Source organism: Salvelinus fontinalis, chromosome 14 (genome assembly GCF_029448725.1).
Source record: "Salvelinus fontinalis isolate EN_2023a chromosome 14, ASM2944872v1, whole genome shotgun sequence".
Taxonomy (NCBI): Eukaryota; Metazoa; Chordata; class Actinopteri; order Salmoniformes; family Salmonidae; genus Salvelinus; species Salvelinus fontinalis.
Window position 1 is genome coordinate 29,526,813 of NC_074678.1, and position 16,779 is coordinate 29,543,591.

At 43.5% G+C, this 16,779-nt stretch overlaps 1 protein-coding gene across 4 annotated transcripts in view; it reads right to left on the reverse strand.

Moving 5' to 3' along the window:
• Positions 1–5: 5 nt before the first annotated feature.
• The window catches only part of LOC129810587 (formin-binding protein 1-like), a 47,285-nt gene continuing 30,511 nt past the window's right edge, over positions 6–16,779 (reverse strand). For 3 of the 4 annotated variants that reach the window (XM_055861253.1, XM_055861254.1, XM_055861256.1), the window contains 11 exons: positions 13,240–13,387; positions 13,020–13,082; positions 12,188–12,292; positions 11,941–12,069; positions 11,652–11,798; positions 10,863–11,072; positions 8,897–9,006; positions 8,633–8,765; positions 6,774–6,868; positions 4,193–4,356; positions 6–3,958 (listed from right to left, as the gene is read on the reverse strand). In XM_055861253.1, coding sequence (XP_055717228.1) covers positions 3,780–3,958; positions 4,193–4,356; positions 6,774–6,868; positions 8,633–8,765; positions 8,897–9,006; positions 10,863–11,072; positions 11,652–11,798; positions 11,941–12,069; positions 12,188–12,292; positions 13,020–13,082; positions 13,240–13,387 — 1,483 coding nt within the window. In that variant the 3' untranslated portion in view covers positions 6–3,779. The remainder of the gene's footprint in view (positions 3,959–4,192; positions 4,357–6,773; positions 6,869–8,632; positions 8,766–8,896; positions 9,007–10,862; positions 11,073–11,651; positions 11,799–11,940; positions 12,070–12,187; positions 12,293–13,019; positions 13,083–13,239; positions 13,388–16,779) is intronic. The other variant, XM_055861255.1, reaches the window with a different exon arrangement.

A 16,779-nucleotide genomic window follows, 5' to 3' on the forward strand; every position in this document is an offset into this window, starting at 1 on the left:
CAATGTTTGTTCATGTGTTTGTTTATTAGAACAATTTGAGAGAACATTTTTTCCCACACAAATTCTCACAACATTAAAAGTAAAAAGATGTGCACAACATGAAGAAATAGAAGTACTGCAATATATGTTAAAATAAGACAACAGCGAGATATGAGTATCTACTTTTCTGCCATTAGACGAATTTGCCACTGCAAGCGTGAATATTACCGAGTCTTAAAACTTATTGTTAAGTTTTGCATAATGATCAGAATTACAGCATAATGGATATGATTTAGCTCAGTTTCAGCCCAAAATGAAAATCCCTTCATGGCATAACTTTTGGTTAAGGATGCTAGTGAGAAATCTACATATCCATCATCAAAAAGCGTCATCACTGAAGGCCACTTGCACTGTGGTGACAACAATTCGGTCCAGCACCGTTTTAGGCAATTAGAGACAAGCGTGTCAAACTCCTTGTTATTACTGATGGAAGATAGCCAGACACACACTGCAGACATGAATGGGTTAACGTACTTCATATTAAAAACAACTACTTACACATTAACAACTTAAACCTGGACTTCCTCTCTGATTTTGATCAACAATTACATGTTCATCAGGGATTTAACCAGTATTACTATATTGGTTGATATTGTAGAGTAGGGTCAATACATGAATAGGCCTACAATAGAGGCAGGTAGCCAATATACAGCGCTTAAATATTTGCTGTGAACTTCAGATATGTTGAGTCAAGCATGCACCTTCATGCTCCTCCGTAAGCTACTCAAAGGAATGTCACAAACAAAGGGAAGGACTTTCCCCCAGTTCTGATTTCTGATAATACACTAGTTCAACAAAAGAGGAGTGAACATTCAAATGAGCTCATCCAGGCAATGGAATGACAAGATAAACTAAACAGAATCGCAGGATGTATATAACCTGCACCATTTTAAACGGCATTATCTGTGTTAGTTAGTGCACATTCATCAAGAAGATATGTTCCTCCATTGGATGTCTAAGACCTAGGGTTGTCTCCAGGAAGTTGAGAGAGATGCAGTTCAAGATGAACATATCATGATATCACTTTCACAGCTTTAAGTATTTATTAGGAACTAAATCACTGATCCTATTACATTTCAAAGTGGGACCACCAAATGAACTGCAAAAAAAGGCTTTTAAAAATGGGGAATATTATATCCTGCCAGGGTAAACCACTGTGTCAGTCTGATAAAAGCTACATCACTTCTTTGATTTAAGCAACATGGGTGATCATGGTGATCACTCACCATGTCAATTATGCTCATGCTAATTAAAGGGAATCATGCAAATTAAATTCACTTCCAAATTAATTAAATTAAAAATGGTTAGGACTAGGAGTATCAAAAGCAGTAAATTCCTATATTTTGTGGTAGTTCTGAACTCTACACCACCTATAATAACAGTGGTCACAGCTGTCTCACTTTACATTTGTACAAAAGGTAGCATACAGAGTCCATTTCATTCATTCATCGATATTCAATTAAAAATGCTATAGGGCAAAAGTGCATCAACATCAGAAGGATGTTCTGACAAACAATGCATGGCTACTATGAGCTAATGGTACGACTGATTAAAACCCTATAAAAAGTCACCATAAAAACACATTCAGTATGAAATAAAAGAGATGTTAATACAATTCAGTAATAAAATTAACTACTTATATACATACGGGTATATGTATACACATGTTAATATATGTATCATCACAATCAGAAATATAATATGCGCTTGAAAGAGGAACGCTATGGTAATGCAACACTCAATTGTGTGGAGATCGCAGCACACCGAGGCCCCAGGATGCTCCAGGGAGACAGAGGAGAAGAGACATGGCGGTCAGGCCCAAGAGGAGCACCACAGCAAGCCAGCGTAGATCTAGTCGGTTGGAGTCCTTGTGTGCAGCAGAGAGTGATGGAAGAGCACTCAGTGGGTCCATTCTCACTCTCAGATATTATTAAGGAAAAGAATGCATGGAGTGTTGTTGTTCGATGGCCTTTGTTTTAGCTCAGCCTCCAGGTTTCCTGGCCTGAGCCTGAGCTCCTGTGTGATGACTGACTGGTGAGGGAGGAAGGCCCTCTGCTGGTGCGCTGATGTCACTGCACCACCCCTCCAGCCTTCCTCTTGTCTGGTGCTGGTGCAGGGAGGAGGAGGAGGGGGTAGTGTGATGGGCAGGCCGGCTGTCTGTGACTACAGTAGTCCTACACCGACCTGAGTGACTGAATGCTGCGCCACGAGTTACTGAACAACACCATGACAGAGATGACATTCAACACACACACGCACTAGCATGATGAGAACAATTCCATCAACACAGTTAGAACAAAAACAAGACACACAAAAAACTAAACGTGGAAGAATGAAGAAGACATACAGGAAGATTAGAAGTGAATGAATGGGCGGCGGGAGCGACCACAGTTACATCCAAGACGCTGCATTCATCATGGCCGGTCCTGTATGAAGGAATGACAGGTCATGTTACAGACATGCTGGCGCGCGTTAAGGTAAGGCGACCACAGGAGAGTGGCACAGTCAGGCATTCCCAACAATAGAATGACAATGCAACAACAAGACAGGCTGTTAGTGCTGGACGTTATCTGAGGAGCAGAAATACAGAGGTGAGTAGTAGTGCATTGCTTGCTTTTCTCTCATTATAAATGATGATGTTGTAAGCTGCTAGCTCTAAGACCCCTCCCCGGTCCCGGATTCTGCTGTTATGCTGCAGTTGGATGGTTACTCTGTGCTGTGTCTAGGCAGACACAGTTTAGGAAGAACACTCCCCTCCTACAGAGGCATAGCTACTACCCCAAGAGTCTCTGATGCTATGGAATCATGTTAATGGCCATGGACGTGTGCATGCAAACATGCAACCTGCCAAGCCTTTCCCCTCCCCTGCTCTGTCCGCCCAGAACAAGACCTGTCTGCCACTAGCCCCACCAGACTCAGCATGTACCCTCCACCAAAGACCTCGCCACACTGCTCCACTCAGGAATCTGCAGTCCAATAGGAGAGAGAGAGAGGAGAGGAGTTACTGTACTGACCTGCCTACAGAGCATCGACACCTGCCACCACCCACACCACTAGGACAGAGACAGAAGACAGTACAACTGCTCCTCTGAGTGTAATATAGTCCTGACCACCAGAGGGTGCCATTGTTGTGACACACACACAGAGAGAAGGAGTGTACGATTATCTTAAAGCGTAGTATTGTAGTGGGAGGCATGAGTCATATAGGCACAAAACAGGCCAGTCCTTACCAGGACTGTTTTACTGCATTCCTGTCTTAATAGGTGGAGCAGATCACTTCACATATGAGACTCACAACAGATGGCTGATAACACATATAAGACCATACAAAGGTAAAACAGGTAGGTTATTTCTTCTATTTTCCAAATCTGTCACCACTGACAACTAAAAACCAGTAGAGCATTACAACACCTCCTTCTAAAAACAAAAGACACATGATCTAAAAACAAACATAACACAAATCACTTCTGAAATATTAAATAAAATAATCTGCCTTAAGGGGGGGAGGAGTCCCCTTGCCACAGATCGTGGCTATGGATACATCCTCATACAGACACACATGGCTTAATTCATTGATACAGAGCTCCTGTACAGGGAGGTCACTACACTACCAGGATGTCTGTAGTGTTTGTTTGTCGTGAGCTCACACAGTGAACAAAGAAGAAGGGCTGCTGTTCTGACCAGCAATCCCCAGAGGAGGAAGAGGGGATATGATATAGGAGTCCATGCAGGTGGTCAGATCAGATGTAGGTGACTGCACCTTTGCTGTTCTTCTCCATGGCGATCTCCACGTAGGACGTGGGCACATAGCCCTCCTCTCCGCTCTGCTTCCTGGCTCGCGTCCAGCCGTCACCCTTGTCCTCCTCAATGATGTACAGCACCTCGTTCTCCTTCATCAACAGCGTACCCTCGTTCTGACCTGGGGGTCAACAGCACAACACAACAGAGTCATACTGTTTGCACACAGGGAAAGAATCACACTGTACAGGAACAGCACATATCACATTTCATATTCACATTCATGCAAATACTAAATACTGCTCTGGTATTTGAGTCCATATCACCAGTCAGAACGCCCACCACTATTACTGTCATTACACACAGTGAGACAGTGAAATGCATAGAGAGCATCACTGGCTGTGCTGTGTTGTACCGCTAAAGGAGTAGAGTGCTTTGCAGTGGCCAATGACTGGGAGCGGGTCGTCATCGTCAAACTCATCATCAAACTCGTCTGGCTGGTGGGCCTGTCGGGGGTCTGGCTGGTGAGGGGGGCTGCGGTGCTCCTGGTTGGGGACGTCTGTGTAACTGCCCTCAGGGCTGGAGGAAGAGAGGAGGAGAAGAGAGGGTGAAGAGAAGAGAAGGGATGGATGAGAGAGTCAGTGCCATCTCAGCCACTCAGGTTTAGATGGGTGAACTCATGGTAACCCTGAAGAAGGCACTATGATGCCGAAACGTTGGTGGTTTACGCAATAAATTACAGGAAGATTATAAACTGAGTCTACAAAGCATTAGGAACACTTTCCTAATATTGAGTTGCACCCCCTTTTACCCTCAGAACAGCCTAAATTCGCCAGGCATGGATTACAAAGTGTTTAAAGGGTTCCACAGAGCCGGATGTCCTTTGTGTGGTGGACCATTCTTGATACAGACAGGAAATGGTTGAGTGTGAAAAACCCAGTAGCATTGCATTTCTTGACACGCTATAACCGGTGTAACGACGTGGCCTTTTGGGGGTGTATACCGTGGCTCTCTCCACCACAAGTTTTATGATTTTAAGACAGGTCATAAATACCTGGTAGAAAGAGCTTCTCTTAGTTGAAAACTCCTAATCCCCAAAATGGGAGAACTAAACAAAATTTCTATTTTTGAGAATGTGGGAATTGTCCGTGGACACTAAAGGGATAGTCATGCTGAGTGTGTTTCATTTGGTGATCTCATGAAGGACAGGAAACACAAATAACTGTATCTCTTAAAAGTGTACATTTCCCAGCTGTCAGGTTTATATCTAAATATTGTGAAACGTATGTGATTAAACATGAAACTATTTGTGAAAAGATGTAATGTGATGTTAACCTTCTAAATGAGAAAATATGGGTTTTCATATAAAAATTTAACCAGGTCAGTAAGCAGGCCCACGTGAGCATAGACATGGATCGCCCTTTTCTCTGAAGTGTATAAAACCCATTTCTACGAAACATACATTAAGTAAGAGAACGCCGGGAGAGAGTCCCCACGTTGGAATGGCTACAATTCTATAGGCCACAGAGACCATACAGCTGTAGTTTTGGCTACATGGCTGGAAATGGTTAAACTCGAGGCTACCGATCACTACAGAATAAGAACAAATTCTAGATGACACAAATTACTAGTCTGCAGCTAGAAATACCGACAACCGCCAAAGCATCTATCCTATGACAACATTTCCGAATGGTACTCTGAAGTATCCATTCTAACCACCTACAACCACAAAAGACATTGTGACATCTGGGAAAGTTAACCAGAGACTGATTAACTCTACAGGACGATTGAGGATTCCAACAGAGAAAAGAACAACGACATACAGGCGTAAATATATACATGGCAATTATTCTCGAATGAGCGGCCGTTTATGTGCAAAGGATCAGCATTTCAATGAATATAATTAGACTGTGTAGTGAATCCATTTTGTCTTTCCCGCTCTCTCAGTCCCCACCCCTTTCCTTTGTCTACCAAGCCGTCATATCAGCTTAGCCCAATAAGGACTTTTCTATCATTGTTAGTAACCAATATCTACTGTTTGTTTGTTATGTAATTATGTGTGATTATTTAGTTAGTTAGTAAATAAACAATTAAGCCAATTTGTATATTGCTATTTCATGATTTTGGCTAGGGTTCGTGCAGATATCCAAGGGTTTGCGACATTCAGTAATGAGAACTGATGAGGTAATAATTCATTAATAGAAGACTAGTTGATCAGATATTAAAATATCTGAAGAGTTATATTCAGAAAATTGTAACGTTGTAATATCAACATTTTCTGTGGTGCCCCGACTTCCTAGTTAAAGTTCACATGATTAGTTTAATCACGTAATACGTAAACCTAGGGAACTGATTTGATATAAATAAGTCTTCACATTTAATGATAGTCCAGACACGACCCCAGTGTGCCTTGCACCTACTGCCACACCCCGTTCAAAGGCACTTAAATTCATCTTGGCCATTTACCCTTTGAATGGCACACATACACAATCCATGTCTTGATTGTCTCAAGGCTGAAAAATCCTTCTTTAACATGTCTCCTCCCCTTCCTCTACACTGATATAAGCGGATTTAACAGGTGACATCAATAAGGGATCATAGCTTTCATCTGGCCAGTCTATGTCATGGAAAGTATGCGTTTTGTATGCTCAGTGTATATAGTGTGCAACTCTTTATTTGATAGCCTACAGTGTACTCGCCGTTAGTCAGTACCTCTACTAACTTTTTCGGGTGTGTGCCAGCTCAAGCTTTTCACTGAACTCACGGTGAGTCGCAAGCTGTAGGATTCTGCTCCAGTCAGTCTGTGACTGAGTCATCTTCCTTTACAGAAAATGATTACAACACCACCCATGTTAAGTATTCTAAGACAGACATAACTAGAATGTGTGCCATTATATATCTATACAAAGACATCTGGTGAATGTCCCTCTACTATCTCCCTCTACTACGCATGATAGGATCTATACCAGTCCTCGTGTGTTTGTGTGCCCTCTGACCTCTCTCTGCCGTGGGAGGCATGATGGTTGACATCAGCACTGGGTCTTCGGTCTCCTCTGGTGCTCACTTTCCCCTCCACCTCCGACAGCCAGCTCTGAGGATGAGTGAGTGAGAGAGTGAGTGAGTGAGTGAGTGAGAGTGAGAAAGGAAATGAACAGCGGGAGAATCAGTCATATAACAGTCATGCTGCTGTTCCCAACCCCACGGTGGATACACTCATTCCTTTCCTTGATATGCCATCATTCAGCCAGTCTTTCAATATAGCGTAGAAGATGGAACCCCCTGAAGATCCAAGCAGTCATCAGAGCATGTGAACGGAGTTGAGCGGTGGGGAAACCCGCTCATCATTCATGGAGCTTGTGCTGCTCCACCTCCTTTCCAACCGCTCCTCTCACAGGATTATTTTTTAAATGCCGCTCCAAATTTGCTCCATTCATTAAAAATCACAATTTAAACAACACCCATCTATCTTTGTGACTACATGGACCTACCATTTGGTTTTGAAGTATTGAAACCAAACCATAAGATTTGAATGAAAAGTATTTGAATAAACACGAAAAGGTGACTGTAAGAAGCGCTCATTATTTCAAATAGGCTACATGTCATATTAAACAGCATATAAACACTCTAAACAGGTCAAGAGCCAGACAGCTACTCTAAGAAGGCAATGTATTATTTAGGCTAGAATATTTCAAGGCTACAGCCTACAAAGGAATACATTGTGAAGCATTTGCAAATGCGAAACAATAGGCTGGTAGGAACATAAAGCGCTCAGCATTTAAACATTTTGTTGTATTAAATCATTGGAGTCTATAAATTGCGCATTTAGGCTGTGACCTACTTAGAATGAAACAAATTAAACTAAAAATGCCCTATTAGGTATAATTTACAATGCCTTTGATTTTATTTTTTAGAAACACGACTTTGGCCAGTGTGTGGCTTCAGGCTCATACGATGGTGCCTGGAGAGCAGACCAGCAGCGGAGAATATCCTCACTGTGCTTGCAGAGCCACTGGGGATGCTAAACACCCTTTTGGCCACTCTTGCCAGGCTGGGCAGAGATGCAGAGTTGCTTTTTTTTCTTCTATAGGTAGGCCTGAAGGGTTTTAGGCAAAATAACTCATTTAAAAACAGAAAGCTCCTTGAAATTGGAAATATGCCAGGCCTATTGGGCCAAATTCAATTAGGGCCTATTGTATAGATAAGAGAACAAAAATGAACAAAACTTTTAAGAGATCTTATTCTTAGTGTATAAATACTTTGCTACAGTGACACACTTAGTTATCTACCCACCTCGTTCCTTTCTTTTAACATGTGCACGGAGTAAGTACACCATCATGCTTTTGGGATACGTGTCTTTTCAGATTCCACAATGATTCTTTAGTTCATCGCCACACTCCCTCTCTTGCTCTGTCCTCCTCATCTTTGTAAGTCACCTTGATTTTGTGTGTTTTATCAGTTTCTTTATGAAAATATTTAGCATACTTGATGACAGTAGCTAAAGCAAGGGGATAAAGCAGCACACAAGTAGACTACAAATGAATGCTGGGACGGGCATGCCCTGAGCTCGTGAAGTGAGCAGTACTGGAGCGGGCGAGAAGGCTGACGCTCCAGCCTTTGGGAATCTAGTTCCGCGCTCCAGTCAAATTGGGCACGCTCCGCTCACATACTGTACTCTGGCAGTCATATCCTGTTCTATTCAGTGTGCTGTTGACAAAGAGAAGCAGTGTATATAGTCATCCTCTAGAGGGGGCTAACTCAGCACTGTAAACCTCAGCCCAGTCACCATGTCTCCAGATGTGCTGTGAAGGCTCCCCTCCATTCCCCTACCCTCTGCTCTCTGGCCTGGAAGACCTACCTCATTCTTGTGGATCTCAGAGCGCAGTTTCTCCATGTTGCACATGGTCTCTGATATCTTGGGCTGGAGACTCTGGGGGTCGCCCATCTGAGGGTTCTTCTCATACACATCCTTCATCTTGTTCAGTGCATCTCTGGATACACAGTCACAATGGGAAAACATTCAACACAAACAATTGAACAAATGGCACTGAAATACTAATGGAGCAGAAACATGGACAATATATAAAATAGAATGCAGAGTTAAAGTGTTCCAATAGCCTACCTTTGGTCCACTTCTTTCTGTAGTTCTTTGCTGAGCTCGTCTATCCTAGCCTGGAGCCTCTTACGTCTCTGTTCAGGAGGCAGATGGCTAAAGTCCTCCAGTGATGGAGCCTGAAATCACATCAGTATACTGTCTAGTCAAAATGACAGTCACTCATGGGCTCTAGAAACCTTTTCGCAGCAAGAACCAAGAGAATGACAGTAGGAGAGACCAGGGAAAGAATAGGTTTGAAAACCTCACTCAAGAACTGTCTGTAACACTAGACATGTGCTATAGAACTCCACTAGATGGGACAAATATGCACAACTAGCTCTGGCAGTGGAGACATCACACCACTGACCTTCACTGACCACTGTGTTAAAATAAGCCAAAAGAAAAAAAGACAAATAAAAGGTTTGAATGGTTGTCAACATGTATGCGGCTCATGTAGGTTACTATGGTAACTAACAGCACAGCGTCACACTATCACAAGGGTGTGACTATTTTCTGTTTGGAACAAAGTTACCCAAAAACATTAAGGACAGAGGTAGGCACAATCTGATGAGCACGTTTAGTGTCTCAATCTGGGTGAAGATATACTCGTCACAATGTTACATAATCGCTGTTATTTATATTCAGTGATTGAATGATGCTGCATATAATGTGTTGTAAAAGCTATCCTCCAAGGAGAATACACTGTTCTCAAGGTATACTTTAATTTCCACTAAAAACGAGTTGACATCTTAAAAGCCCCTTCTAGATGATGCGATGCAATGTAGAGCACAGAGAGAGGGTTGTTTCCAGGAAGTGTGTCTCTTTACTGCAGACACACCATGAATCACCTCAGCCATCCATTAAGGAAATTAAACCAGGTCCTTCAGCCAGAAACCAATGACAGACACACAGGGGTGACACACAATCAATGGTCTGGTCCGGTAATCCTACCTTGTGACATTCATTAGACTGTGTAGCCATCACAGTATATTGGCTGGCTCATGACGAGGTACAATACAGTTAACCTTCATGTCACATCGACATGTCACCACCACCTCATCCATATACCACCTACAGTTTCAATATCGCTTCCTACATTTCACACTAGACACACAAGACTCAATCATGACATTTGAATCCTGTGATTTCAACATACCCCTGATCCTAACTAGTGAAAAACAACATCAGAGAGAAGAGGAGGTGAGAGAGAGAGAAAGGTAAATCACTGCAAACCCAAACACACTGACATGCTCTTAGTCTTACCCTTCGTTTAAGACCCCTGAAAGACGCTATCCTGGGTTTGACCGTTCTCATTTCAGACAGACAGAAAGCTATGGGGTCACTGGCAAATTTAGGAAACAGAGTGGCTGACGACCGCCAGGTCGGGGGGTGTTGGGGGTGTTGGGGGGGGGCAACAAAAAAGGGTTGGTCAACCTACCAACTTTCAAAACTTGGAGCATATTGTAATGATTGAACAGAAACTCATGATGTTGTTTATATATAAAAGTGATAAACAAGTGGTTCAACATATTATCCCACAAAACAAATCTCAGCAGGAGAAACTCCAGTTAAGCAAGATGACATTTGAGAGAACCTCAGGTGAGAGACAAGAATGGACATGGCAAAACAAGAGCAGGCAAATCAGAGTCAATATGAGCACCAACACCTCTTTCAACGGACTAGACAAGTCATTTGAAAATGGTGAGCTACTCTAACACAAACCACCAAAAAGTTATAGATTAACAGGCGGACAATTTGGCCTTTGGTAGGTCAAAGTGCAGTGACTGATGTTATGGAGTAGAAAATGTTAGATCTAGGTGACTGTTACAAAACCCAGCTACTGTAAGTCACCAGAAAGGGTGTTAGACGACGGTTGTATAAACCTACCAGTGCACTCTGTTATGATAGAAAAACATAGAAAGATAAATACAAGTTATTTAACACTGAAACAATGAGAGAACGTGTTCGTATTAAGTGATGACGGATCTCTCACCTTCGGCTTTTTCCCAAAGAGCCACAGTTTGTTCTTGGCTGTTTTGCTGATGGAGTGTTTGGGGTCTGGCTTGACCCCCCCCTCGTTCTTGGGGGTGCTGATGGTGTTGTCTGAGCCGGTCCGGGAGAGATTCTGACTGTAGTCCTCAAACGGGTAGTCCCCCGGAGGCTCAAAGCCTGACTTAAACGACTCCACTACAATCGCTGAGTCCTGTAAGAAAGAAAGAAAGAGAGAAAAAGAGAGAGAAAGAATGATAGTGAACATTAAACATTACCAACTGACATTTCTTTAAAATTAAGTTTTCTGGGACATCATGACAGCAGTGTACTCCACAGCGCAGCCCCTGGTAGAAACACCACACGTTGAGTGCATAAATAAGAATCAAATGAAAACATGTCACACAGAGTGGGGAGCAGCTCTGCTCAGCTGCCTCCAGCAGCAGCAACAGCCTGTAGGCCTGTGGGTGTGGAGGAGAGAGGAGACTCTGCCTGCCAGTACCAGTCATGCCACACAAACACTGGTGGAGGCTGAGGCCAGAGGCTGGCTTTAATAGAGCCCAGGGAGCAATTGAGACCAGAGGCTGGCTTTAATAGAGCCCAGGGAGCAATTGCCTCACCGCTGGCCTGGCTGCTGGGTGGATGACTAACTACTGGTTCTGGTCCTGCTCCACCCATGCCACGTGCTGCCTCCGCTCCATGCACTGTGGTAAAGGATAGTCTGGTGTACACCCTACCTCAAACTATAAGGCACAGTGCTATATAATGCAGGTGTACCATCCTCCAGACCCACCTTGCGTTGGTCCACAGCCTTGGCAGCAGTCACCATACCCTCCAGACACTTGGAGATAATGGGGACGACTCTACGCTCCACGTCGGCAAAGCTCCGGTACGTCTCACCCAGCTTCACTGTCCGCCTCTCGTCCATGTCCTGCAGGTTCTGGAGAGGTCGGAAAACACACAATGACCTCTGACCTTCTGGTTTCCTGTTAGGCAATCACAGCTCAGATTTCCATCTGTCAGGGCAATAGGGGACAAGAGAGAAGTTGAAGCCTGGAGGAGAATGGCTGGCTGTGGCTTACCTTGAATATCTGTGGAATGGCCACGTTGAAATGTTTCCACTGTTCCCCGTTAAAGTTCTGCAGCTGAGCAGCGTACTCGTTCTTACTCTCGTCTGCCGAGTGTGTGCGCAGGTACAACTGGGACTTTGCCTGCAGTGGATAAGAGGGAGAATTCAGGACCACTCAATATAGACAGCAAATCACAACCTCTGAGGTGTATGAGTGTAGGTAGTGTACATGTCATGTCTCAAGCCAGGTCAGGACTTACCTTTTCTACCTCTGACTTGGTGGCGTTGATGTCGTTGTCTAACCGGTCGTAGCTGATCTGTGATTTCTCTGCCTCCTTGCACTCCCGCTCAAACTTCTTCTTGCTCTAAGAAAGTAAAATGGGAGATTGAGATTACTAGTCAAGACCTGTTGACCTCTTCTCAAAACGGAGAGTCAATCATGCAACCCTGTCCCATTTCTACAGGCCATAGACGGGAGAGCAAAACACTTATCTTGCCAGGGTATTAGCAAGATAACTTTGTAAGGATAGAATGAGAGAGAGAGCGAGAGATCCATGCTGTGAGCCTCTTAGATAGCAGTGGTTAACAGGCAGCAGTGATAACAAAAAAAAAACTAAAAATAAATATATCCTTTCTTCCTGCCAGAACATCTGTGTTGCATTACGTGACAGAGGAATACCTAAGGCATTACAACACTGCCATTCTCAAATCTGAGACTCAGCTGTAGCTGGCTGCAATTATACAAGCACTAAAAGCTGCAAAAATGATCGAGCCTCAGAGACTGAAACACAGGCAGACTGAAAAGGCCTGAAATGCAGGAATGTTCCTCTCATCAGTGTGTGTGTGTCCACTTGCTTTTTTTATGCATGTATCTTCCTGTGTGTGTGTGTGCACTATTTGAAATGTGTGTGAGCGCTGTGTAGGTAAGTGGAGATCCTCTAGGCCCTCTCTTGCATGCAGCCCAGCAGGACTAGGCGTCTGGCAGTCGGCGGAGGGGAGCAGGTCCCTGCTGGATGTGTCACACCCTCCTTTGCCTGTCCCCTTTGTGCCTTGTGCCACTGTGGCCATCCCTCTATCCCTCCCTTCTCTCACATTGTCCATCTGTTTCCAACACTGGTCCAGATACTGCTGGGCCTTCCTGCCCTCCTGAAGGTGCTGTGGAGTCAGCAAACACAAACAACTCAACAAAGGAAGATCTCAATAAACACATGTATAATGCACTCACTACAGCGTAAACAAAAGAACCAAACTGTACAGAATGAAGGCCTGTTCTACCAGGGAGTAGTGTACCACTACTAGTAAAGCCACTCACCTGTTTCCTCTCTGACTTGAGGTCCTGTGAATACCTCATCAGCTCTCCGTACACCTTGTGTCCCATCTCCTCGGCCACCACCTCCCTCTGCCCCGCGTAGTCATTCAGCTCGTTCAGGATGGAGTAGAACGACACGCACGACGAGAACCTGAACACAAAGGACAGGTCAGTGTACTCAACACTTAATCTAAGCATGTATACTGGCCTCGGCCATAGGGTACAGAAAACTAGGGTATTAGCAAGATAACTTTATAAGGATAGAATGAGAGAGAGATGCTGTGAACCCCTTCAATAGCAGTGGCTAAGGCCACATCTACAATATGGTACTAGTCTGGATTTAGGCTCCGAGTGTACCACACAGACAGAGGAGGACGCCTAGTGGGAGCTGGAAATCCAATAACACTGGCCTCGGTGTTGAGACTGACAACAAGCCCAACTCCGCCTTAGGGACGTTACCATCTCACTTTATTAGAATTCTCCCAAACCTCCATCCCCCACACACATCCACTGAGGGAGGACCACAGAAGGAGGGACCGCGACATATGTTATGTATCCCTTAGAGGTCCCCAGGAGCCCCACTCCCTCCCTCCAACCATCCTCTCCCTGTCCTGTTATAGCACCAGTGTTAGGAGTTAGGACACAGGGCCAAATGATGCAGGGATAATGTAATTCATTAGGGGAATGGTTTCAGAGAATTCAGAGGGTGTTGTCCCAACCATGGCCTGTCCTAAATATCAGTGCTGTGGAGCTGAGCCTAAATGCAGATCTCAGCTCCATTTACAATGGTGTTCTTCACTGGTTGCCCTTTTCTTGTGGTAACAGGTCACACATCTTGCTGCTGTGATGGCACACAGGTGGTATTTCACCCAATAGATAATGGGAGTTTATATCAAAATTTGCTTTTTTCAAATGATTTGTTGATCTGTGTAATCCGAGGGAAATGGGTGTCTCTAATATGGTCATACATTTGGCAGGAGGTTAGGAAGTGTAGCTCAGTTTCCACCTCATTTTGTGGGCAGTGTGCAAGTAGCCTGTCTTCTCTTGAGAGCCAGGTCTGCCTACAGTGGCCTCTCTCAATAGCAAGGCTATGCTCACAAGAGTCTGTATATAGTCAAATGTTTCCTTACGTTTGGGTCAGTCACAGTGGTCAGGTATTCTGCCACTGTGCACTCTCTGTTTAGGGCCAAATAGCATGCTAGTTCTCAGTTTTTTGTCAATTCTTTCCAATGTGTCAAGTAATTATATTTTTGTTTTCTCATGATTTGGGTTGGGTCTAATTATGTTACTGTCCTGGGGCTCTGTGGGGTCTATTTGCGTTTGTGAACAGAGCACCAGGACCAGCTTGCTTAGGGGGGGGGTCTTCTCCAGGTTAATTTCTCTGTAGGTGATGGCTTTGTTATGGAATCGATTCCTTTTAGGAGGTTGTAGAATTTAACAGCTCTTTTCTGGATTTTGATAATTAGCAGGTATCGGCCTAATTCTGCTCTGCCTGCTTTATTTGGTGTTTTATGTTGTACACAGAGGATATTTTTGCAGAATTCTGCATGCAGTCTCAATTGTATTTTTAGCCAGTTCTTAATTGGTATGTCTAATTTTATGTTCCTTTTGATGGCATAGAAGGCCCTTCTTGCCTTGTCTCTCAGATTGTTCACAGCTTTGTGGAAGTTACCTGTGGCACTGATGTTTAGGCCGAGGTATGTATAGTTTGTGTGCTCTAGGGCAACAGTGTCTAGATATCATTTGTATTCGTGGTCCTGGCAACTGGACCTTTTTTGGAACACCATTATTTTCGTCTTACTGAGATTCACTGTCAGGGCCCAGGTCTGACATAATCTGTGCAGAAGATCTAGGTCCTGCTGTAGGCCCTACTTGGTTGGGGACAGAAGCACCAGATCATCAGCAAAAAGTAGACATTTGACTTCAGATTCTTGTAGGGTGAGGCCAGGTGCTGCAGACTGTTCTAGTGCCCTCGCCAATTCGTTGAAGAGGGTTTGGACTTAAGCTGCATCCCTGTCTCACCCCCCAGCCCTGTGGAAAGAAATTTGTGTTTTTCTTTTGCCAATTTTGACCTCACACTTGTTTGTGTACATGGATTTTATAATGTCGTATGTTTTTCCCCAAACACCACTTTCCATCAATTTGTATTGCAAACCCTCATGCCAAATTGAGTCAAAAGCTTCTTTTTTTTTTTTTTTTTTTTTTTTAAATCAACAAAGCATGAGAAGACTGCCTTTTTTTGATTTGCTTGTTTGTCAATTAGGGTGTGCAGAGTGAATACGTGGTCTGTCGTACGGTCATTTTGTAAAAAGCCAATTTCATATTTGCTCAGTACATTGTTTTCGCTGAGGAAATGTACGAGTCCGCTGTTAATGATAATGCAGAGTATTTATGCTGTTGACGCATATCTCCCCGGTAGATATCGGGGTCAAATTTGTCAACCCTTTTGTGGATTGGGGTGATCAGTCCTTGGTTCCAAATATTGGGGAAGATGCCAGAGCTGAGGATGATGTTAAACTCTAAGTAAAGCCAAATTGGAATTTGTGGTCTGTATATTTTATCATTTAATTTTAGATACCATCAACACAACAGGCCTTTTTGGGTTGGAGGGTTTGTATTTTGTCCTGTAGTTCCTTCAATGTAATTGGAGAATCCAGTGGGTTCTGGTAGTCTTTAATAGTTGATTCTAAGATTTGTATTTGATCATATATGTTTTTTCTGTTTGTTCTTTGTTATAGAGCTAAACATATTGGAGAAGTGGTTTATCCATACTTCTCTGTTTTGAATAGATAACTCTTTGTGTTGTTTGTTTAGAGTTTTCCTAGAAGTGGTAAGATTCTATGGATTCTTATTACATTGAGCTGATTTCTGACGTGTTATTCCTTCTTTTTTCATAGTGTATTTCTGCCTAGTTTTAGTGATTCACCCTAGTGAAGGCGTCGGCTTAGGTTCTGGGTCTCTGTTTTTGGTTGGATAGGTTTCTCAATTTTTCTGCATTCTTCATCAAATCATTGGTCATGGTTGTTAATTTTCTTAGGTTGTCAGCTTGATATTTGATAGGGAAGCCAGGAGGTCAAATATACTTTTTAGGTTTTCTACTGTCAAGTTTACACCTTCACTATTACAGTGAAACCTTTTGTCCAGGAAATTGTTTAGAAGGGATTGAATTTTGTTGATGCCTAATTGTTTTTTGGTAGATTCTCACACTATTTACATTCCATCTTCCGAATTTTTTAACATTATTAAATTCCTTTGGCGTTGATGCCTCATGAATGTGCATTGCTCTGTTCAAGTAGTGTGATTTTGCTGTGATATGATAGGGGTCGGTGGACTGACTGAACACTCTAAGAGACTCTGGGTTGAGGTCAATGATGAAGTAGTCTACAGTACTAATGCCAAGCGATGAGCTATAGGTGTACCTTAAAGCCTTGACTATGTACATACCCAGCATCTGACAGAGCTCTCTCTCTGTGCGTCTCTCTCCCCCTCTCCCAGCCCTCTCCTTTGAGATCATTCCTGTGCATTAGCAGCCAATAATGTCAC